Here is a 23,536-nt window from a genome sequence, read left to right as displayed (position 1 = left end):
CAACGCGTACATTCTATTTTATACACAGCGTCATTGACATTTCCAAGTCACGGGGCCCAATAATTACTAGCGTTGTGCACCTTTTTGCGTGTTGGCTGACTTCGCCCCTTCCTTTGGCGTCTCTCTTCGTACTGTAACCCCGATGGCTGAATGCAGTTCCAGTTGCAGTTTGACGCTGCTAATTGCCCCTATAATCTAATATCACAAAGCGCTGTGATTACGGGCCATGCGTCTGTATCGCCATACGACACTCACGAGATGGGGGGCGAAGGAACAAAACAAAAACCTCGCCATTAGCGGTTTGACGGGCCGGGACAAAAGCGCCCTCACAATACGGAATTATATTTTCATCCTGCTTTGTCTCTTGGCGTGAATGATTTTTCTACCCCTTTCATTGGAGTGTGAATAGGCAGAGGTCTGAAAAGCCGGGCGATTTGAAGTCAACCATTTATTAAAAGCATTTAATTTTTTTTCCACTGTCGTCTCTTTTTTATGTTGCATGTTAATTTAAAAGCGGCCGATGTGTGGTAGATTGGAGTGGAAGGTGAAGCGAAAGGGGGGGCGGCTGGAACACTGGGTAATTATCTTAGTCAAGTATGGAGATGTGCGTATGAAGAGGCATACAGGAAGTCAGGCCTGCAGGCAAGGTCGCAGCCACAGGAGCAGCTAACTCATTACAAACGCGGTAATTAACTTTTCTTGGATAATTTCAATGTTCTTGAGTGTGTCCATAGGATTGCAAAGCTCAAAACGTGTAAAAATATAGTGTACTGCTCGATATAGTGTAAATTAGGGACCCGCCATCTTTTTCTGTTTTCTTTTTCAGTACATACTTTTGCCGATACCGGTGTAGTTTATTTTCTTGGAATACAGATGATTATGATTAAATATGACCTAAAAATGTGTTTTGCAACTGTTTTTTTTAAATAATTTAAACTACAGAACAGCTTTGAAAAAATACACATTCAGTAATATGAGGTGTTTTAAACAGTGGTGGAGTTAGAAATTTGGGGGCCCTAGGCGAACTTGAGTTTGGGGCCTTCACTATAATGCACTGTTTTGTTGTTGTTGTTGTTGTTGTTTTGTATTTCTTTAATATTTATTGTCTGTTTTCCCCATTGTTCATGAGACATGCACATCTTGGATTGGGTGGATTGGAAACTCGTTTTATTCATTAGATTGCCTACTAGATAACCAGAGCTGAAAGGAGTTTTATTTTTTTGCTAGTACAATTACACTTTTATTTACATCCATTACATATTATTATGGTTATGCTATAATTATGTTCAAATCAGGGTAGTCCATTCTAACGTGAAAGGGGGACACTTTGACAGTTAAAATCAATTTGACAATCAGATACTATTTTGATGATGTTTTCTTGTATAAAACTAAAACTAGTCTCATTTAATGTCATATAGAGATCAAATCAAATTGTTCTGATCCCTTGGCCATTAGTGGCACTGAGGGCAATTGGTTGGGGGCCCCTCCAGATTCGGGGGCCTACTGTTGCCTAATGGTAACGCTGCCTCTAATTTTGAGCCAACATTGCTCACTAAATTGTCTTATTATGCCAATTATAGACTGAAGTAAGATGTTGACTGAACTGATCTCTTGGAACTGATATTTGATCCATCAAAATTGGCAAAATTGGCATGGATATCCAATACTAGTATCATATTGGTGCATCCCTAGTGCAAATGTATTAACTTCGGTATTTTGAAAGCATTTGAAAAGAGTTGTCCATGTGTATGTCACTACAGAGAAGAGCAGATGTACTGTGTGTGTCATTTAGTTGAAGTACCATAGAACATTGTTTCCTAAAGACTGGGTAGTGACACTCAGGTGGGTTGCAAGAGATTGTTTTGGGTCGCCTTGTAGGTCAGTTGAATGTTGAATAGAAAAAGAAAAGGTTTACGTCCAAAGAGGTGACTTGTGGAGACCTTTTTTGCTGCTTCAAAACTTAAGTAATACTAATTGTTCAGAGAGACACGATCACTCAGTCAATAATAAAATATCCTCATTAATGTTCAATAATGCTCAAATCCACCTTTATTGTGTGATTTGGTAAGGTAAGGTTTGTGACTTTTAAAATATGGGTCCCCAGAAAGAAAAAGAAAAAAGTTTGGGAAGCACTGTCATAGAATGTTTACAGTAACAATATAAATGTATGTGAATTACTAACTAACACAAATATTTGGTAAAGATATTCTATGTGGAATTTTGTAAATGCCCTTTTTGACTTTTGGAGACCCATTTTTGTGGCATTAATGGTTTTATGAAATGTTATTGTCAAACTGTTAGTATATATTTTTAAATGTACAGGTGACTAGAATACGGCATCGAAATTTGACACTAGGATTTTCACCTAGAATCAAACAGAGAATGAAACAAAAAATAGTAAAATATTTGTCCAATCCAATGCCAACTATACATAAGTTAATGGTGAAGTATTAGACATAAGAAGCCTCTGCACTGCTACAGGGGATAGAAGATTAGGGGAAAGAGAAAAAAAGGAAGAAGGAGAGGTTTTTTTTTGTTTTTTTAAACTCCCACTCCATTCTAGATACATTTTCTTCTTCCAAATAAAGATCATTATTAGTATTAAACCTATTTTACTTACATTTATTAAGTAAAATGGTCAATTCTGTTGGTTTGTTCTCCTAAATTTTTATTCAAACCAACAATTTTTACCATTAACACAGAAAGAAGCACGAAAAATTCAACTCCAATTTCAGGGGATAAAAACACAGCAGTTAACAAATCGACGTCTTACCTATGCAAATACTGAACTAGAAAAAACTCCTGAAACCCAGATAATTATTCCGAATGCATTTTAACTCAAATATTGCGTTATTGCAGTGGAGAGAAGAGAGAAGAGAGGAGAGAGCGGAACAGCGTTTATACAGAAAGGAGTGGTAATTATAGGACGCCTGTTTGAAGAGGGACTTTAACTGATTAACAAAGAGAAAGCCGTGAAAGACAGAGGATCCCAGAGGAGGGAGAGGAGGAGAGGAAGAGAATGAGAGAGAGAGAGAGAGAGAGAGAGAGAAGAGGGGAGAGAGAGAGAGAAAGATGAAGCATGCATTTCAATGAGCTTCGGAACCTCCTCAAGCCCCTGATGACTGCCCATTGTAATGAACGGGGAGAAGGGATGCCCCACTCTCCATTTGAGATGAAGGCGGAGGATAGATGAGAGGAGGAGGGAGGGGGGGTCGGACGGAGGGAGGGAGGGATGGAGAGAGGGAGAGTGAAAGGAGAGGAGGGGGCACGGACCACTCAAGTTAACAGTAAAGAGAATGAACGGAAATATTTGGTAGTACTGCGGATTGTGTATTTTGTATTATATTCAGTCTATTTTGCCCTATGTACTACTATTAATCATTAGGGGTGTAACAATAACCAAAATATAGTGATATCGTATCGTCCAAAGTCTCACAATAATATCGTGGACCATCGCAATATATCGAATTACAAGTTTCTTCGCTTAAATGCCTTGTTTTATAGCAGCAACAGTTAAAAAAAACATCAGAAACTACACATCCCATGATGCATTTCAGCACAGACAACATGAAGAAACATGTTTTTACTTGAATTATTGGGATTCTGACTGTAATAATTCACACCATAATCTTGTCAAGGTATTGTAAAAGCAAAAAAAGTTTCCTATCTACAATTATATTTGCTACTCTAATAATATCGCAATAAATATCGTACTGTGACATGCATATCGTAATAATATCGTACCGAGAGATTTGGATATCGTTACATCCCTATTAGTCATTGTTTTATGATGCACTATAACGAATTTCCAACTTTGAAATTCCGTTAAAGGGCTCATATTACGCTATTTTCTAGTAACAATATCCAAACCTCATGATACGATACTGTCACGATATTCATTTCACGATACGATATTTATTGCGATATTGTGGAGATGCTACGAGAATTGATAAATGATGCCTTTTCCTTTCCTTTCTTGACACGACTTTGGTGCACGATAACAGTTTTAGACCAAAAAATTAAGACAGAAAAGTTCTATTATTTCTTCTTACTGTCTGCATTGGAATGGAGCAAAGGATCATGGTCTATGTAGTTTACTTCGCTTTTTTTAGCTACTGCTACAACAAAACAATGAATTTAATAAATTAAATTAAAGTTTCTAATTTGATATATTGTGATGTTCCACGATATTATTGAGAGACCTTTGACGATACGATATCACAATATTTCGATTATTGTTACATTAGTATTGATTTCTGATCTGTTTTATAATGTTTCCTCATCACAAACAGACCTGGAGTTGTGTTTTGTTTTGTTTCATTCACAAATGTTCAATTTTGAAAAATCTTTGCGGGCGCGGGTGGAACGGATGATAAACTGCAGTCCCACAAACTAAATATGAGTGTAAAGTAAAATGTACAAATGATTCATGTATGCCTATTGTACATAATTTGTGCTGGATAATCTCACACACATTTTAGACAATTCCTTTCCGCTTCTCCGTATTTAATAGAGTTTAAGAAAGCAAATGTCCCTATCTTGCAGGATTTGCAGGTGGGAGCGGGACAAAATATTGCAGATGCGGGCGGGAGCGGGAATGAAAATTATAATTCTTTGCAGGTGAGGCCTAGCCTGATTCATCAGTCGGTTTCACTTCGTAGAAACCGTCTGATGTAGCAGCATTAGAATTCGTTCGCTTGACGGTAGGCGGGTACTTTTTTAATTTAATCAATTGCTGCTATTTGGTCGTGACGTATGTAATGCGCTGCTAACGGGGCTAACTGGTATATTAAGCTTTTCCCAAATCCCGTAGGAAGAAGGACAATAATGTCTTTCCCCTTGATAAAATTCACCAAACATTCTTTTTATTCCGGCTTTAAATCCTCGATCTCGGGAATCGTTGACAACACAGAATGTATGGTTCTTTGCTGACTGGCTGATGCCTGAACTTACACTTCCAGGGTTCTTGCAAACTGTCTACTGTACTTAGATTCCTGATCTAGTCGCTAGAGAGAAATGAAATTGAGCAGAGGCACTAGGTGGCACCTTGTCACACCTTCACGAGAATGATTTGGATGATTTCTGCTCTGGAACTGCATTGAAAATCTCTACTGAACAAAAGGTAAAATGTAGCTGTTAATACATAACATCACAGGGTGGAACTCAACATTTTGAGCTAGACAGACTCATAATAAAGGGTTATTCAAACATGTGTGAATGAAACAAACACACAAAACTCCAGGTCTGTTTTTGAGGAGGGAACAATATTCTGACATTGCTAAAAGCTCACAAGAGTAAATTCTGCGTATTATGGGACCTTTAAGTGCTTATGTAATTGACAATCAGTGACATGTTTATGGAATTAAAGTAAAATGTGATTAATACATTTTTCCAGAGTTCTCTCCAAGTAAACAACAAGTAAAACGTGAGACTTGGAAGAAGAAGAAAGGATCCACTTTCTAACGTGAGTCTAAACAGCGTCTGGTTCTGCAGGGATACACAAGAGCGACAGATAATTGAAAAAATGACAGCGAGGGGGCCGTCGCTGACCCCCCTGGCCCCCCCCTCGGCCCCCCCCTTCAGTGGCCCCTTCAAACCCCAGCGCTGTTTATCCCTGTCACTGTCCATTACCACCTCGGGTCCGCCTGTCACATCCACAAACAGTACAGAGGCATCACCAGCGCTGGAACGCCCATTGTAGTCTGTGGGTTTTAGGGTGAGGAATTATTAAGTCTGTTGCCATAGCGATTGAGCAATTGAAAACTAAATATTGGAGCTTTTGAATGGGAAAAAGTCAAGTCGAAATGTTGCGTATAACAGTTGAATAGACAATGTCCCATTCAAAAGTTTTGCCCCACTGAAAAAAACAATATTTCCAGTTTGGTTTGGTCCAGTTTTGACGAGAAATGGAAAGAGTAGGCAATACTTCAGGAAGACTAATTTACTTTTTACATATTTAGTTACTTAAAAAACAATACTGCTTGAGCAAAAGTACAAAACAGAGGCCAAAGAAACTATAGAAAAAAGTACTAGTAACTGTAAGAGTATTATAAGAGTACTATTTTTAATTTGAAATTAATGTAGCTGCAGAGACAATCAAACATGATGTCCAAAAGCTTTTTTAAACATTTTTAAAAAACAAAAAAAGCCTTTGTCAGATACTTTTTCTTGCTTTGGACCACAGTATATGTATATGTATATATGTCTATACTGTGGTCCAAAGCAAGAAAAATGATCTGACGAAGGCTTTAAAAAAAAAAAAAAAAAAAAAAGCCTAAATATCGGCCATCTGAGTGTGCATTTTTATTTTGCTGTTCCTTGTATTTACATCTCTTTAAGAACTTTTGTGTGCATTTTCTGTTTCATTTGATTTCCAAAGTGTAGAGCACAAAAAAGAGAGAAAAAAAAAACTGGAAATAAAGTGGAAGTAACACGACACAACAAAACGTTCAAACCTCACGGTACGATATTTATTGCAATATCGTGGGAAAGCTCACGATATGTTGGGGATGATGATCATGATTAGGAATGTAACAATATCCAAATCTCTCAGTAAGATACTTTCATGATACATTTCATGATACGATATTTTTTGCGATATTTTGTGGAACAAAACTGTGAATATGCAACTTTTTCTTCTTAAAATGCCTTGACAAGACTTAATCCAAAGAACTAAGATTTAAAAGTGCTTAGAACTGTTATTTCTTCATGTAGTCTGCACTGAAATGGGGCAAAGGATCATGGTCTATGTAGTTCTCTCTGTCTTTTTAGCTATTGCTGCACCATAATTCTTCATTTAAGCAAAGAGACTTGTAATTCGATGATGTGATGGTCCACGATATTATTGTGAGAACTTTGATTTTTGATATTTTGATTATTGTTACATCTTGTAGACTTGTAGACTTACTCAAAGTAGAAAGAGTAGTCAAACCGTAAAATATTACTCAAGTAGGAGTAAAAGAGCAAGAAGTGTAATTTTAAAAGTCACTCAAGTAAATGAACACACGTCTAGATTTTAACACCTGATGTTCAAACTGTGAAAAGAAGAGAGAAGCAGGTTTTGTAATCTGTATATTTTTGGTTTTGTCTTCAACAGTAAGGCGTAAATTTATTTTTTCTCATTTTCGTGGTGGTCTCTTTGGAAATACCATAAGTTCACCTTAAGCTGTGAGCGGATTTACCAAACTTTCTGTGTGTTTTGGGGACATTTCTCTTTTGGAAACACAAACTGACCCACAGCACTCCAGAAAAAAACCTCTCTTTTGTCCAGCTCCTTTCATCAGTGTCCATGCTGTCCCTTGTCAGGCCCCAGCAGGTAAACAGCCCCTCGCAGCCCCTCCGCGCCGCTCCACAGGCCCAGGAATGAGAGCCGTTGTCTGGGGAGGGCCGCGGGGCAGAGGGGGGTGCACTGCAAAATCTAAAACCACTTCAAGTCCTGTTTTGAGGATAATCCGGACACGTTTAAAGTCGCCACCTGTTTGTCTCCATTGCTTTGTCTGTAACGTTTCACAATATGGCGTTGATCTCTTGCGTTTATGAATTACAGGTGTTTTTACTGCTCAAAACAAACCTTGAAACCTCGAATAGCATCATTATTTTGCTCAGATATGGCTTCATGGAGATACAGTAGATACGTTTAATGCCTTACTCTGGAATATTCTAATATAATTAATCTAATATATAATTCTATAAAGCAATAACTCAATGAGCTTTAACGCATTAGGAGCACTTGGACATCCATTGTAGTCTTGAATTAGTAGGACAGTTGCCATTAGTGATGTAACAATAACAGTAACCGAAATATCATGACATCGTATCGTCAAAGTTCTCACAATAATATCGTGGACCATCACAATATATCGAATTACAAGTCTCTTTGCTTAAATGAAGAGTTATGGTGCAGCAATAGCTCAAAAAAAGACATAGAACTACATAGACCATGATCCTTTGCTCCATTTCAGTGCAGACTACAACAGTTCTAACACTTTTAAGTCTTAGTTCTTTGGATTAAGTCTTGTCAAGGCATTTTAAGAGGAAAAAGTTGCATATTAACAGTTTTAGCTACTTATCTTCCCAAAATATCGCAATAAATATCGTACCAAGAGATTTGGATTTTGTTACATCCCTAATTTTGAGCCTCCCCATTATATCATGAGCTTTCCCACAATATCGCAACATGTATCGTATCGTGAGGTTCAAAAAACAATGATATCGTATCGTGAGACTTGAATATCGTTACACCCTGAGTTTCCATAGCGATAAAGAATTTTAAACTAAATATTGTATCTTTTGAATAGGAAAAATGTCAGCTCAAAATGTTGCGGTGAAAGCAGATTTGCCCAGTATTTCTTGTTTGGTCCAGATTTGACCAAAAGTCGGAAGAGTAGTCAATGACAATAAAAAATATATATTACTGAAGTAGACGTACTGTAGTAAGAAGAAAAAGTACTTCAATTACATAAGTAAGAGTAAATAGTTCGATGTAGTATAATATTTTAAACTGAAGTTAATGTAAGATCCAGATTTGACCAAAAGTTTAAAGAGTAGTCAAAATGTGAACTTGATTGAGAGTAAAAATATATATATTACTGAAGTAGACGTACTGCAGTAAGAAGAAAAAATACTACTACTACTACTACATAAGTAATAGTAATTGTTTGGATGTAGTATCATATTTTTAAATAAAGTGAATGTATCTAGGGACAAAACATAAAGCACAAGGCAGATATTCTGGTATTTCCCAATAGTAGTGAATGAGAAAAACTTAAATAATGTCTTACTGCGGAACATTCTAGACAAAGCAGTAACTCAACGGAGATGAGCAGGTGGCAGAAGTTATATCCGAGAAGTTACATAGTCCATCTGTATAACGAAATAACAATGTAATGATATTTAAATCTCTCTGTATTTTCATGATACGATATTTATAGATACAAAATTGTGAAAATTCAACTTTTTTCCTTTTAACATGCCTTGACAACACTTTTGTTTTGTCATAAACCAAAGAATTAAGACTTAAAGATGCTTAAAAATGATGATTCTGATTATTATTTGTTTTATTTTTCATGTATTCTGCACTGTAATGGAGCAAAGAATCATGGTCTATGCAGTTCACTCAGTTTTTTTGCTATTACTGCACCAAAACAATGAATTTAAGCATGTAATTTGATATATTGTGGTATTATTGTGAGACTTTTGACGATACGATCTCACGATATTTCGGTTATTGTTACATCCGTGCAAGATGGACGTGTTTTTAATGATATACAGCGAAACATTCCAGGTAACGCGATGTCCACGGAGACGAGATCCCGCGCAGGTAAAGTTACACGGGGATCCGACTTCAATCCGTTATATCTGCGTACAGTAGATGTTTGGTTTTTTTTGCAGTGCAGAAGAGGTGGAGGGAGAGGGAGAGTCCACCGGCCGCTGTGCTGAGTGCTGGGCCGGGCTCCTGAAGGGCCTCATTGTTCAGTGGAGAGTCTCCCTGTATACGCGCCCCTCTGCCGGGCCCCTCCACCGGCCCCGGACCACAGCTCGGAGGTGTGAGTGAGGAGAGGGGCAGGACAGGGGCAGAACAGGGGCAGGTGGGGTGTGGGGTCTGTACAGAAACCTCCGTCTGACCCCCAGAGTTCAGGCTTCTGCTGAGTCAGGGTGAGTTTGGAGAGGAACCCAAACTGGCAGAGAAATGTAGAAAAATGTGTTTCTTTTTTTTTTTTAACGGTCTGAACGGGTAAAGTCAAATTTGTCTAACCCAGAAATATCATTTCTCTGGGTCAAAATAATAATACAGCGCTTTTTAAAAAAATGTCCGCAAACAGCATAATTCTGCTCTGGCCTTTAGAAGTTGTGAAAAGTGCCTATAAAGTGGCAGTGTGTAACTTTTTAGGTAGAGGTTCGTCACTTGCTTGTTTCTATGGATATATAATCGCTCTGCCTGGAATGTTCCACAGTATGACAGCTCTACCTTACGTTTATTCAACTACAGGTGGTTTTAGAGCTCAAAAATACCTAAAAAAAAAAAAAAAAAAAAAAACGTGGATTAACCCTGGACAAAACCCTGGACAAACTCTGGACAGATTCTAGTCAAATCCTGGACAAACCAATGGACAAAGTCTGGACAAACCCTGGTCAAACCCTGGACAAATGGACAAACTCTGGACAAACCCGGTGGACAAATCCTGGACAAACCAATGGACAAACCGATGGACAAATCCTGGACAAACCCTGGCCATATCCTGGACAAACTAGTGGACAAACCCTGGGCAGACCCTGGACAATCCTTGGACAGACTCTGGACAAACCAGTGGACAGAGCAGTGGACAAACTTTGGACAGACCCTGTTCAGACCTTAGACAGACCCAAGAGAATCCCTGGACAAACCAGTGGACAATCTTTGGCCAAATCCTGGCCAAACCCTGGCCAATCTGGTGGACAAACCCTAGTCAAACCCTGGACAAACCGGTGAACAAATCCTGGACAAACTGGTGGACAAACCCTGAACAAACTCTGGACAAACCGTGGACAGATCCTGGACAGAGCAGTGGACAGAGCAGTGGGCAAACTGGTAGACAGACCCCGGACAAACCTTGGACAAACCGGTGGACAAACTGGTGGACAAACCCTTGACAAACCCTGAATAAATCCTGGACAGACCCTGGACAGACTCTGAACAGACCCTGGACAGAGCAGTGGACAGATCCTGGATAGTGCAAGGGACAGATCAGTGGACAGACTGGTGGATTGACCAGAGGACAGAGCAGCAATGGAAAGAGCATTGGGCAGATCCTGGACAAACCCTGAACAAATCCTGGACAGAACAGTGGACAGTGCAGTGGACAGAGCAGTGGACAGAACAGTGGACAGAACAGTGGACAGAACAGTGGACAGAACAGTGGACAGAACAGTGGACGGCGCAGTGGAGTGAGTCAGTTGTGTGTCCGGCGGTGTCTCATCTCCCGCCCCACTGCCCTCAGCACAAAACACTCTCTATCGACCACATTTCAGATCTCATTTCACTCATGTTTCAAATCACAAAATACGCCTTTCACACTCCACTGACCCGGCCCAAAACTCCACTCTTTCCTCTCCTCCATCCCTCTCTCTTCCATCCTTCCATCCTCACTTCTCCAGGACCCCTCTCCTCTTTCTTACCCTTCGTAATTTTCTCCCAATCTTCATTATCACTCTCTTTTCCATCCCTCAATTCTCCTCTTCTCCGTTCTTCGTTTTGGCGTTTCTTCTCTCCTCATCTGTCTCTCCTGCCCTCTCTCCTCCCTCCCTCCCTTCCTTCATTCATTTTTTCTCTTTTCTCCATCTCTTTCTCTTCATTCTCTCCTCCATCCTTCTTTACTCCATTTCCTCTCATCTCATCCTCTTCTTTTTCACTCCTCTCCTCTTCCTCCTCCACTCTATCCCTCTCTCCTCTTCCCTATCCATCACCTCCTCTCGTCTCTCCTCCTCTTCCCCTGTTTCCATTCTCCTCCTTTCCTCCACCCTTCTCTCCTTCTCCCCCTCCTCTCATCCCTCTCTCCTCTATCCCTCTCTCTTCCATCCTTCCATCCCTCACTTCTCCAGGATCCCTCTCTTCTTTCTTACCCTTCATCATTTTCTCCTGATCTTCTTGATCACTCTCTCCTCCCCTCCTCTCCTCCGTTCTTCTTTTTGGCAGTTCTCTACTTTCTTTTCGCTTCTCTCCTCATCTATATCTCTTCCCTTGCTCCTCCAGCCTTCTCTCTTCCCTTCCTTCATTCAGTTTTTCTCTTTTCTCCTCCTTTTCTTTTCTTTCTCTTCATTCTCTCCTCCATCTGTCTGTCCTCCATCCTTCTGTGTGCTCTTCTCTCCTACATCAGTTTTTCTCTATTTCCTCTTTCATCACTCCATCCTCCTATTTTCACTCCTCTGTTCTCTCCTCTTCCTCCTTTCCCTCTATTCTCTCCTCCTCTTCCCCTGTTTCCTTTCACGTCCTCCTCTCTCTCCCTGTTTCCATTCTCCTCCTTTCCTCCACCCTTCTCTCCTTCTCCTTCTCCCCTCATCCCTCTCTCCCCCAAATTCCTCTTCTCTTCCTCTATAAAGCTCTCTGTCATGAGCGTCCACATCACATCAGAAAATGTGCTGGCTCAGCGCTCGGGAACGCCGCGAGAACAATGCTGCGAACAACACCGTCAAACTGAAGAGAAAAGAAATAAAAGGATTTTCTGAAGAGGAGAGGAGATTCACCGCTGGAGCTAAAACACGAGACACTTACCAGTCTTTTTGTGTGGGAAAAACTCACAAATAATCGATAATATGACAAACGGAGAGAGACACAGACAGGATGTTGTGGTTAAGAGCATCGATTTAAATATTGATGGTTCTGTGACAGACGCTCTCACTAAGGAATGGAGATAAATTTGCCTAGAATCCAGAATACACACTTCACTTCTCTGATACTTTTTGAAGATGGGCGTGATTGACAGGTGGATGAGCCAATCAGGAGCATGCGTGGTTCAACTGTATCAAAACAAACATGAAGAAAATATCACAAGGGACTGAAAGGCATGACAGATTTCTGCAGAATCAACGAGCGAAGCACTAAACTCTTTGAATCTCCGTTGAGAGACGTGTCATTTTGTTTGTAAATGATGGCAGACGCTTTACTGAAATAAATAAAGCTGAATGGACGATCATTTTTGGTTCTGGCTCGTGGAGCTGTCCCTCTGTGTAAAAAATACAGAGATATACAACTACAAACTCTGTATTTTATTCCCATTGTCAAAAGTATCAACAAGATTACATTAAAAGCGTTGATCAGTCACTGTAGGTGCACTTCACCAGTAAATGTACACATATAAATCAGTTTCTTCTAAAGCTGCTTTGTGTGATTTCACTACAGAACCTACACAGCAAAAATTGGAAACTTAAAATTTCAGGGTTGTTTTTAACAGAAAAAGTGTTATTTACTAACTATTAAAAGTTAAATAGGGGTTTGAGTTAGGGTTATTTGCCAGAGTTGACGTTAATTCAACTTCCCCTAGTGTTAATTTGGCTCCTCCCACCTAACCAAGCTGGCACCACCTAGTGCCTCCGCTCAATTTCATTTATCTCCAACGACTAGGTCAGGAATCAAAATACAAGAGACGGTTCACAAAAACCCCGGAAGTGCGAGTTCAGGCACCAGCCAATCAGGGAAGAGCCATACATTCTGTTTTGGCAATGATTCCTGAGATCGAGGATTTAAAGCCGGAACAAAGAGAATGTTTGATGAATTTTATCAAGGGGAAAGACGTTATTGTCCTTCTTCCTACTGGATTTGGGAAAAGCTTAATATACCAGTTAGCCCTTTTAGCAGCGCATTACATACGTCACGACCAAATAGCAGTGATTGGTTAAATAAAAGAAGTACCCGCCTACCGTCGAATGAATGAATCCTAATGCTGAGAGGTCAGACGGTCTCTACGAAGTGAAACCAGCTGATGAATCAGGCTAACTCCTACCCACCACTTTAAACTCCAGCAAGAGAAGACCAGTGTGAACCAGTGTTGTACATGATTTCATCTTAAATTAACTAAAATAAAGAGTGAAAAAGGAAACACCTCTGTGCGTTGTTTAGCTCAATCAGGATAACTCTACAACGTGTTATCTGTTTACTCTTGTCTAGAGAGGTCCAGATTAAGTTTGCCATTTAATCTATAAAACTCAAAACTCTCAAAAGTCTTAATAGTTAAAAACTCTTTAGGCACCAGAGTTTTTTTGTTTTTTTTTTTCCCTAAAATGTTCGATTTTAGTCCTGATTTAGCCCTGGTGTTGCCCTGGTTCAGTCCTGGTTTAGACCTGGTTTAGTCCTATTTTCATCCTGGTTCAGTCCTGGTTCAGTCCAGATGTAGACCTGGTTTAGTCCTTGTTCTGTCCTGGTTCAGTCCTGGTTTAAACCTGGTTTAGTCCTGATTTAGTCCTGGTTTAGTCCTATTTTCATCCTGGTTTACGCCTGGTTCAGTCCTGGTTTAAACCTGGTTTAGTCCTTGTTTAGTCCTGGTTTAGTTCTGGTTCAGTCCTGGTTTAGTCCTTGTTTAGACCTGGTTCAGTCCTGGTTCAGTCCTTGTTTAGACCTAGTTCAGCCTGGTTTAGTCCTGGTTTAGTCCTATTTTCATCCTGGTTTACGCCTGGTTCAGTCCTGGTTTAAACCTGGTTTAGTCCTTGTTTAGTCCTGGTTTAGTTCTGGTTCAGTCCTGGTTTAGTCCTTGTTTAGACCTGGTTCAGTCCTTGTTTAGACCTAGTTCAGACCTGGTTTAGTCCTGGTTTAGCTTGAATGAAATCTGACCCCCTATTTGTCAAAATCATAAATTTTTTTAGCGGCTTCTTGTCAACTTAAGTCGACAGTGGCGCCTGGAGGGTTAATAGTTTAGTAATATACACAGAGAGAGAGGCTTTCCTGTTGTACACTTTTGTCCTGAGGTCTGTTAGTCCCTCAAACTGCCCTGACACTGGATCTGATGACGTTACCAATTCAATTGCAGTTTTACCACACATTTATCAAATTACAGGTGGTTTTATAGCGGCAAAAACACCTAGAAAAACAGCATTCTGACTATGAACGGGTCGCCTCTCCATAGATCTGACCTGTAACATTCCCCAGTACTGAATTAGCTTTCCCTCAATATCTAAAATAAAGGAACAAACATAACAATCGCTAAAACAATAGTCAAATCCCTTTTTAAGAATCGCCCATGTGAGCGCAGCCGTCTCTCTTTCCTTCCTTCCTCCCTCTCTCTTCCTCTCTCTCATCCCCAGCTAATTAACATATCTCTAACGAGCCTTTTCATTTTTCACTCATTAACCCAGGCCTCTCAATAATAGATGAAAACAGGACACGACGCTTTTCAATTACATACGTTCTGGAGGCAGCCAACAACATGCGCGCTAATCTGGGCTCGTGCGCCAGGGAGGTAAGTGTGCCAAGTCCCTGCACAAAGGTGGGCCGAAAGCGTGCCAAAAGTGTGCCGAAACGTGCCAAATGTGTGCCAAAACAAAAGCACTCAAAAGGAGGTCAAAGAGGCGCACGCTAATCGGTAATTTCCCTTTTTAATTGCGAACAAGCTTTTAAACCGGAGCTCTAAAATGTGCTTCTTAGCTAATAGCAGATTGTAATAAAGAAAACATTTATTTAAAGAGTCTACATTTTCTACGCTTATTCGGGAATTCCAGAGATGAAATTATCCAAAAGATTCTAGGGAAGGTGTATGGAGTGTAAAGACGCAATGAAGCACTTTCTGTATTACCACATGACATCACAAGGTGGAACAGAGTATTTTCAAGTTGAGAGAAGAACTAAATCTGCAGAGTTTGTGTGTTAAAAATGTATGACTGAAACAAAACACAACTCCTGGTCTGATTGTGTTGAGGAAACTAAACTAAACCAGGTCTAAACCAGAACTGCAGTAGGACTAAACTAGGACTGAACCAAATCTATAAAGGATTACAGTAGGACTAAACCAGGTCTAAACTAGAACTAAACCAGGACTAAACCAGGTCTAAACCAGGTCTAAACTAGGACTAAACCAGGTCTAAACCAGGACTAAACCAGGTCTAAACCAGATCTAAATTAGGACTAGAGTAGGACTAAACCTAGAACTGAACCAGGAGTACAGCAAGACTAAACCAGGTCTAAAAAATGGACTACATTAGGACTAAACCAGGACTAGAGTAGGACTAAACCAGGTCTACACCAGGACTAAACCAGGTCTAAACAAGGATTACAGTAGGTTTAAACCAGGTCTAAACCAGAACTAAAGAAGGACTAAACCAGGTCTAAACCAGGACTAGAGTAGGACTAAACCAGGACTGAACCAAATCTATAAAGGATTACAGTAGGACTAAACCAGGTCTAAACCAGGACTAAACCAGGTCTAAACTAGGACTAAACCAGGTCTAAACTAGAACTAGACCAGGTCTAAACCAGGACTAAACCAGGTCTAAACCAAGACTAAATCAGGTCTAAACCAGGACTAAACCAGGACTAAATAAGATCTAAATTAGGACTAGAGTAGGACTAAACCACATCTAAACCAGGACTAGAGTAGGACTAAACCAGGTCTAAACTATGACTACAGTAGATCTAAACCAGGTTTAAACCATAACTAAACCAGGTCTAAACCAGGACTACAATTGGACTAAACCAGGTCTAACATAACTCAACAACCCTGTAACCTACCATCATAAGTTTAAACCACAAAACACTTGTACCTCCCACCAGAAGAGCCCGACGTCCCTCCCCCGTCCCCGCACCTCAGCTTGAGAACCCCGTCTATTCAACCCAACACATGACAGTACATCAGCACGCGCAGATAACATCACACACCAGCGTCGCACTATTTCTGAACAACCAATCAAAAAAGCCGATCTTATCTCGCTATTTCAACCGCTCCACTGTACTGAAAGAATAGAAATATATAAAAAAGCTTCGGCGGCGGATGGGGGTGGTCGTCTTGACAGCGCGGACTATAAAAAAAAAAAAAAAAAAGAAGGAATAAGAAAGAAAAGTCTCGTCTTTCCTCTCCCTGTCTCTCCCTCTGAGAAAAAAGGGAAAAAATGTAATTATCAAGCTCCTAAAGATCTTATTATTGGCTGGGCTCATTTGCATTTGTGAGAGCTGAACAGCGGGGAGCTAACCTGACGGGCGGACATTTTGTGCCGGCGTGTCACTGTACAGAGCTGTATGCCCGCTCGCAAAATGACCGGAAAATTATCCCAGTCAAACCGACGCTTTTAGGTTTAGGTTGTGACGTGACGAAGGTGACAACGTGTAAACAACTCGGAGTAATGGATGCACTTTCTTCTGCTTGTGCTTGTATTTATTTTCACTTGACAGCAAAATATATAAAAAAAAAAGAAAAGAATAATTAAAAAAGGTTTAGAGTTGAGCTGGAGCAGGTGAGAGTTCAGTGGTGCCATTGGGATTTTAGAGGTGAGGATACGTTTGTTTTGATTTGGTTTATGGTTTGTATCTTTGTCATTTCTGATCTACGTGATACAAAAACTGGCAAAAACTAAATCATGACTAACCCAGGTCTAACTCAGGTTTAACTCAGGTCTAACCCAGGGCTAATCTAGGACTAACCTAGGACTAAACCAGGACTAACTCAGCACTAACCCAGGACTAACTCAGGACTAACCTAGGACAAAACCAGGACTAACTCAGCACTAACCCAGGACTAACTCAGGACTAACCTAGGACAAAACCAGGACTAACTCAGCACTAACCTAGGACTAACCTTGGACTAACTCAGGACTAACACAGGACTAGCCCAGGACTAACTCAGGACTAACCCAGGACTAACTTAGGACTAAACCAGGACTAACTCAGGACTAACCTAGGACAAAACCAGGACTAACTCAGGACTAACCTATGACTCAATCAGGACTAACCTAGGGCTAACCTTGGACTAACTCAGGACTAACACAGGACTAGCCCAGGACTAACTCAGGACTAACCCAGGACTAACCTAGGACAAACCCAGAACTAACCTAGGACTAATTTAGGACTAACCCAGGCTTAATCCAGAGATAATTTAGGACTAACACAGGACTAATTGAGGACTAGCCCAGGACTAACTCAGGACTAACTCAGGACTAACCCAGGACTAAACTAGGACTAAATAAGAAATAACCCACGACTAATCTAGGACTCACCTAGGACTCACCTAGGACTAACCCGGGACTAACTCAGGACTAACCAAAGACTCATTTAGGATTAATCTAGGACTAAACCAGGACTGACCCAGTGATAACTCAGGACTAACGCAGGATAAATCCAAGACTAACCTAGAACTAACCCAGGACTAACCCAGGACTAACCCAAGACTAAACCAGGACTAAACGAGGACTAACCCAGGACTAACCTCAGACTAACTCAGGACTAACCCAGGACTAACCAAGAACTAACTCCAGAAAAACCCAGGAGTAACTCAGGACTAACCCTGGTGTAATCCAGGACTAATCTAGGACTAAACCAGGACTGACTCAGGACTAACTTAGGACACCAGAACTAAACCAAAATTAAACCAGGACTAACTCAGGACTAAATCCATATATTTCTATATTATAAAAACAGGGTAGAAGTGCGACCTCTGCGTCTGAATCTTCTGAATCTAACCGCGAATTGCATTTTCGCATCTGAGATTCAGGAAGTGCACTGTTAGCATGCTAGTTGCTGTCAGCATTAGCGTGGCGACAAAACTCCACTCTAAACCTTGCGAAAAGCGCTGAGAAACTCATCGAGGTGAGTGATTTTGAACGCATAAGGTAAACGAGGAATAACTTTGGACCACTGCAAACTGTTTCAAGTGTTTTCTGTGTTTTAAGGCAGTCAAAATCAGGCACAGCGCGTTAGCTCTCACTACAAATTAGCAGAAATTAAACGAATTAAACTCAACGTCATTGAAAAACTCTATTAGCTGCCTCATTTCCGACACAAATACACACATTTTTATAGTGACCATACATTCCTACACACACGTTTACCTCCACGCGGGGTTAATTCAATGTCAGATTACTCTTCTAACTTGCTCCCTGTGTTTTCAGCTCTCTTGTTTTCATCCCAGCGCATTTCAAAAAACATTTTAAAATATGCGACCTCCATGAATCAATAGCCTGTTTAGCTATTTACTCGGCTGGGGTCGGGTCACGGCGACATCACCGACGCAGTGAGTTTATTTGTCTACGTGAATATGCAAGGACGATTTGGCATCTTTTCATTTTCTGTTTTGTGTGTACGCGATAATAAGATGCAGATGTGAGTTTGGGTGTCACACTGGCTCTTGACTCGCTGCACTGTGTAGGTGAAAGCTTGTTTATTCTATTCAGGGTCTCTCGTATTCAGGATGCGTTTTTGTTTAAATACGTAATTATCTAATGCTTTGAGTCCAGCCCACGGAATGAAGTTTCTGTAGTAAATTGTGACATTCTAAATTTCTGAACAAATTAGACAGAGTGAGTTTAATGGATTTGGGAGTTAAATGTTGAGGGAAATATTTGTAATTTTAAATACAGGATAAAGAATATATAAATGTGTAAAAAGCATTTACTACACTTCCTGAGTCCAGTTTAGTCCTGGTTTAGTCCTGTTCTTGTCTTGGTCTAGTTCTGGTCTACTCCTCGTATAGTCCTGGTCTACTCTTGGTCTAGTCCTGGTTTAGTCCTAGTCTAGTCCTGGTTTAGTCCTGGACCAGTCCTGTTCTAGTCCTGGTTTAGTCCTAGTCTACTCCTGGTCTAGTCCTGGTCTACTCCTGGTCTAGTCCTGGTTTAGTCCTAGTCTAGTCCTGGTTTATTCCTGGTCTAGTCCTGGTCTACTCCTGGTCTAATCCTTCTCTACTCTTGGTCTAGTCCAGGTCTAGTCCTGGTTTAGTCCTAGTCTAGTCTGTTTTAGTCCTGGTTTAGTTCTGGTCTACTCTTGGTCTAGTCCTGGTTTAGTCCTCGTATAGTCCAGGTTTAGTCCTGGTCTAGTTCTAGTCTACTCTTGGTCTAGTCCTGGTCTAGTCCTGGTTTAGTCCTAGTATAATCCAGGTTTAGTCCTGGTCTAATCCTGGTTTAGTCCTAGTCTAGACCTGGTTTACTCCTGGACCAGTCCTATTCTAGTCCTGGTTTAGTCCTAGTCTACTCTTGGTCTAGTCCTGGTCTACTCCTGGTTTAGTCCTGGTTTAGTCCTGGACCAGTCCTGTTCTAGTCCTGGTTTAGTCCTAGTCTACTCCTGGTCTAGTCCTGGTTTAGTCCTGGACCAGTCCTGTTCTAGTCCTGGTCTAGTCCTTCTCTACTCTTGGTCTAGTCCTGGTTTAGTCCTGGTTTAGACCTAGTCTAGTCCATTTTAGTCCTTGGTTTAGTTCTAGTCTACTCTTGGTCTACTCCTGGTCTAGTCCTGGTCTACTCTTGGGTCTAGTCCAGGTCTAGTCCTGGTCTAGTCCTGGTCTACTCCACTGTACTTATTTAGTCAAATATACTTGAGTAAATCTCACTTTGGTTTGTTGAGAAAAAAAGAGACACAGCTCAGATCATGTGCAGTGTGACAGTGACAGAGAGACAGAGAGGGTGAGTGGGGAGAGAGAAAGAGTAAGAAAGAGAAGTAAAAAGTAGAAGTGGGTAAAAAAGCGAGGTATTTTGGTGTGTACCTGTACAGGGCTCTGTTTGATCTCGGTGCTGCTCGGTGAGTTGAGTCCTGACGCCTGCTGCAGGAGGAACTGTCTGGCAGCCTGCAGAGCCTATCACAAACACACAACAAAAGAGCCCGTTACTTTACACACTTTAACACGTCGACAACACAAAACACACCACACACTTTAACGCTGAACCTATGCAATATTTGTTATTAATAGTTGGTAAAGTGTGTAGCTCATTGGCACAACAGCAGCACGTGCCTCTGCCTCTGGTGAGATTTGAACCTGAGACCTTCTGAATATTAGCAGTAGTTGTTTAAAGCCGCATTGTGTAACTTTTCTAGAATGTTTCACAGTATGACTTTAAACCTTTCTATCTTCATGGAGACCCGCCCAGACCAAGTTACAGGTCAGATCTGTGGAAAGGCGACCCCTCTCAGTCAAAATAACAGTTTTTCTAGGTATTTTTGAGCCATAAAACCACCTGTAATTGAATAAATGTAAGGTAGATCTGTTTAATGTCATACTGTGGAACATTCCAGGCAGAGCAATGACGTATCCATAGAAACAAGAAGGTGATGGAACCCCAACCGAAAAGTTACACAGTGCATCTTTAAATGGTAAAAATAGTTGTTAAAAAAAATAAAACAAATAAAAAATTTATATATATATATATATATGAGAGAGAGAGAGAGAGAGAATCAGAACTGTAGTAGTTTTTATAGCCATTGTCACTTAGTAGTAGTAGTTGTTGTAGTAGTAGTAGTAGTAGTAGCAGCAGCAGCAGTAGTATTTATAGTTGATGCTGTAGTAATTGTAAGTATGTGTGTAGGTCTTAAAGTATTAGTATAGGCTTTTTGTCATTGTCACTTAGTAGTTGTAGCACTACTAGTAGTAGTAATAGTATCTGTAGTAGTAGTAGTAGTATTTGTAGTAGTTGCTGTTATCGTAATTGTAAGTAAGTGGGTAGGTCTTAAAGTATTAGTATAGTCTGTGTAGTAATTTAGTCACTGGTTTTATTGTCATTGTCACTTAGTAGTAGTAGTAATAGTAGTAGTAGTAGTAGTAGTAGTAGTAGTAGTAGTAGTAGTAGTAGTAGTAGTAGTAGTAGGAGTAGTAGTAGTAGTAGTAGTAGCATCTGCAGTATCTGTAATATTATTATTTATTGTCATTGTCACTTAGAAGTTGTAATAGTAGTTGTAGTAGTAGCAGTAGTAGTAGTATCTGTAGTAGTAGTAATATCCGTAGTTACCGTTGTAGTAATTGTAAGTAAGTGGGTAGGTCTTAAAGTATTAGTATAGTCTGTGTAGTCATTTTGTCACCGGTTTTATTAGGTTTTATTACCATTGTCAGTTAGTAGTAGTAGTACTAGTAGTAGCTTAGTTGTAGTAGTATTAGCAGTAGTAGTAGCAGTAGTAGTATCTGTAGTTGCTGTTGTAATAATTGTAAGTATGCGGGTTAGTCTTAAAGTATTAGTATATTCTGTCTAGTCATATAGTCACCGGTACTTCACTACTTTAAACCTATTATCTACCTCAACAGTATACATGTAGTAGTAATAGTAGTAGTATTTGTAGTTGCTGTTGTAATAATTGTAAGTATGTCGGTAAGTCTTAAAGTATTAGTAAATTCTGTCTAGTCATTTAATCACTGATACTTGACTAAATGTTACTTTGCTTTCTACTTTAAACCTATTATGTACCTCCACAGTACACATACAGTAGCAGTAGTACAGCAGCTGGGTGTGTACTAATACTTAATCATTTACTTATTATGTCTGTGTCTACTGTGTATTGTGTTGGAGTGGCCTTTTTGTAGCGCACATACTTGTCTGTTTTGTCATATTACGGTAACGCTGTTGTTTATTGGCACACTTCACACTTGGGATGACTCCTCCGTGACCTCGGCATTTTTGTGAACGTGGCTCAACTTTTCCGAAAACAAACAAAAAAACTGCACGCTTTACTGTAAGGGCCACCACAGGATACACATTTGCTTCCTCTGACTCGGAGAGGAGGAAAACTTCTCTGTAAATATTGATTTATGAATGTGTGTGTGTGTGTGTGTGTGTGTGGGGGGGGGGTTGTGTGTGTGTGTGTGTGTGGCCAAATTAACTGCCAGGCTGGAGGATGGGACTTCTTGCTCAACCGTGCGTTACCAGCCAAATAAATGCTTTCTTAAAGACTGTGGACTAAAGGACCAAATTGCTTCGTGAAATTGGGGTGTTTTTTAAAAATAAATGAATGTATGTTTTGAAAGGAAAATGTTTTATCGACTAATAGCATCCTATGTACAAGACTTTAATGTGTAATCCTGGCGTGAAAGTGAGATTATTAACCAGAATATTAAAGACGTACTATGGGACTTTCCTTTTGGAGGGTCTGTCACAATCCATGTATCGTTCGTTTATTTGTTTTTCAAAATAATAGCAAAAATAAGAAAGTGAAGAAACAACGATTTTCTTCTTTATCTGAGCGGATAATGACAAACGGATAATGATTCGTTTTTTCAGTTTTTAATTTTGTGTTTAAATGAAAAAAACGGATAACGTCCGTTTCCCGTTTCCGTGACTTAAACTGCGAAACCGGACTGAACCAGGACTAAACCAAGACTGAGACCAGAACTGAGACTGGGACTGAGACTGGGACCAGAGGAGGACTGAGACCAGGACTGAGACCGGGACCAGACCAGAACTGAGACCAGAACAGAGACTGAGACCAGGACCCGACCGGGACTGAGACGGAGACTGAGACTGGGACCAGACAGGGACTGAGACCAGGACCAGACCAGGACTGAGACCGGAACTGAGACCAGGACTGAGACCAGGACTAGGATCAGAACTGAGACCGGGACTGAGACCAGGACTAAACCAGGACTGAGACCAGTTTAGTCCTGGTTCAGTCCGTCAGTTTAAGTCACAAAAAATGAAAAAGGCCGTTATCCGTTTTTTTGTTTTTTTTTTTTTTACATTATTAATTTAAACACAAAATCGGAAAGTGACAAATTGTTTTGAGTTTGGGACTATAAACCGGTAGCCTGATTCATCAGCCGGTTTCACTTTGTAAAAACTTAAAATTCGTTCGCTCAACGGTAGGCGGGTACTTTTTTTCTTTTACCCAATCACTGCTATTTGGTCGTGACGTATGTAATGCACTGCTAACGGGGCTAACTGGTATATTAAGCTTTTCACATATTCCCAAATAACGTCTTTCCCCTTGATAAAATTCACCAAACCTTCTCTTTATTCCGGCTTTAAATCCTCCATCTCGGGAATCGTTGCCAACACAGAATGTATGACTCTTCGCTGATTGGCTGGTGCCCAAACTCGCACTTCCGGTGTTTTGGCGAACCATCTAGTGTATTGCGATTCCTGACCTAGTCGCTGGAGAGAAATGAAATTGAGTGGAGGCACT

At 40.4% G+C, this 23,536-nt stretch overlaps 1 protein-coding gene across 2 annotated transcripts in view; it reads right to left on the bottom strand.

The window, feature by feature from the left end:
- Positions 1–23,536, bottom strand: part of foxp4 (forkhead box P4) — a 251,954-nt gene that overhangs the window by 80,333 nt on the left and 148,085 nt on the right. For both annotated transcript variants that reach the window (XM_055160172.1, XM_055160171.1), the window contains exon 3: positions 20,139–20,228. In XM_055160172.1, the coding sequence (XP_055016147.1) occupies positions 20,139–20,228 (90 nt within the window). The remainder of the gene's footprint in view (positions 1–20,138; positions 20,229–23,536) is intronic.

This window comes from Boleophthalmus pectinirostris, unplaced genomic scaffold, assembly GCF_026225935.1.
Source record: "Boleophthalmus pectinirostris isolate CB_2022bp ecotype Guang Dong unplaced genomic scaffold, ASM2622593v1 HiC_scaffold_3, whole genome shotgun sequence".
Classification (NCBI taxonomy): Eukaryota; Metazoa; Chordata; class Actinopteri; order Gobiiformes; family Gobiidae; genus Boleophthalmus; species Boleophthalmus pectinirostris.
Note: the sequence above shows the minus strand (reverse complement) of the source record. Positions and strands in the feature narration are given on the sequence as shown.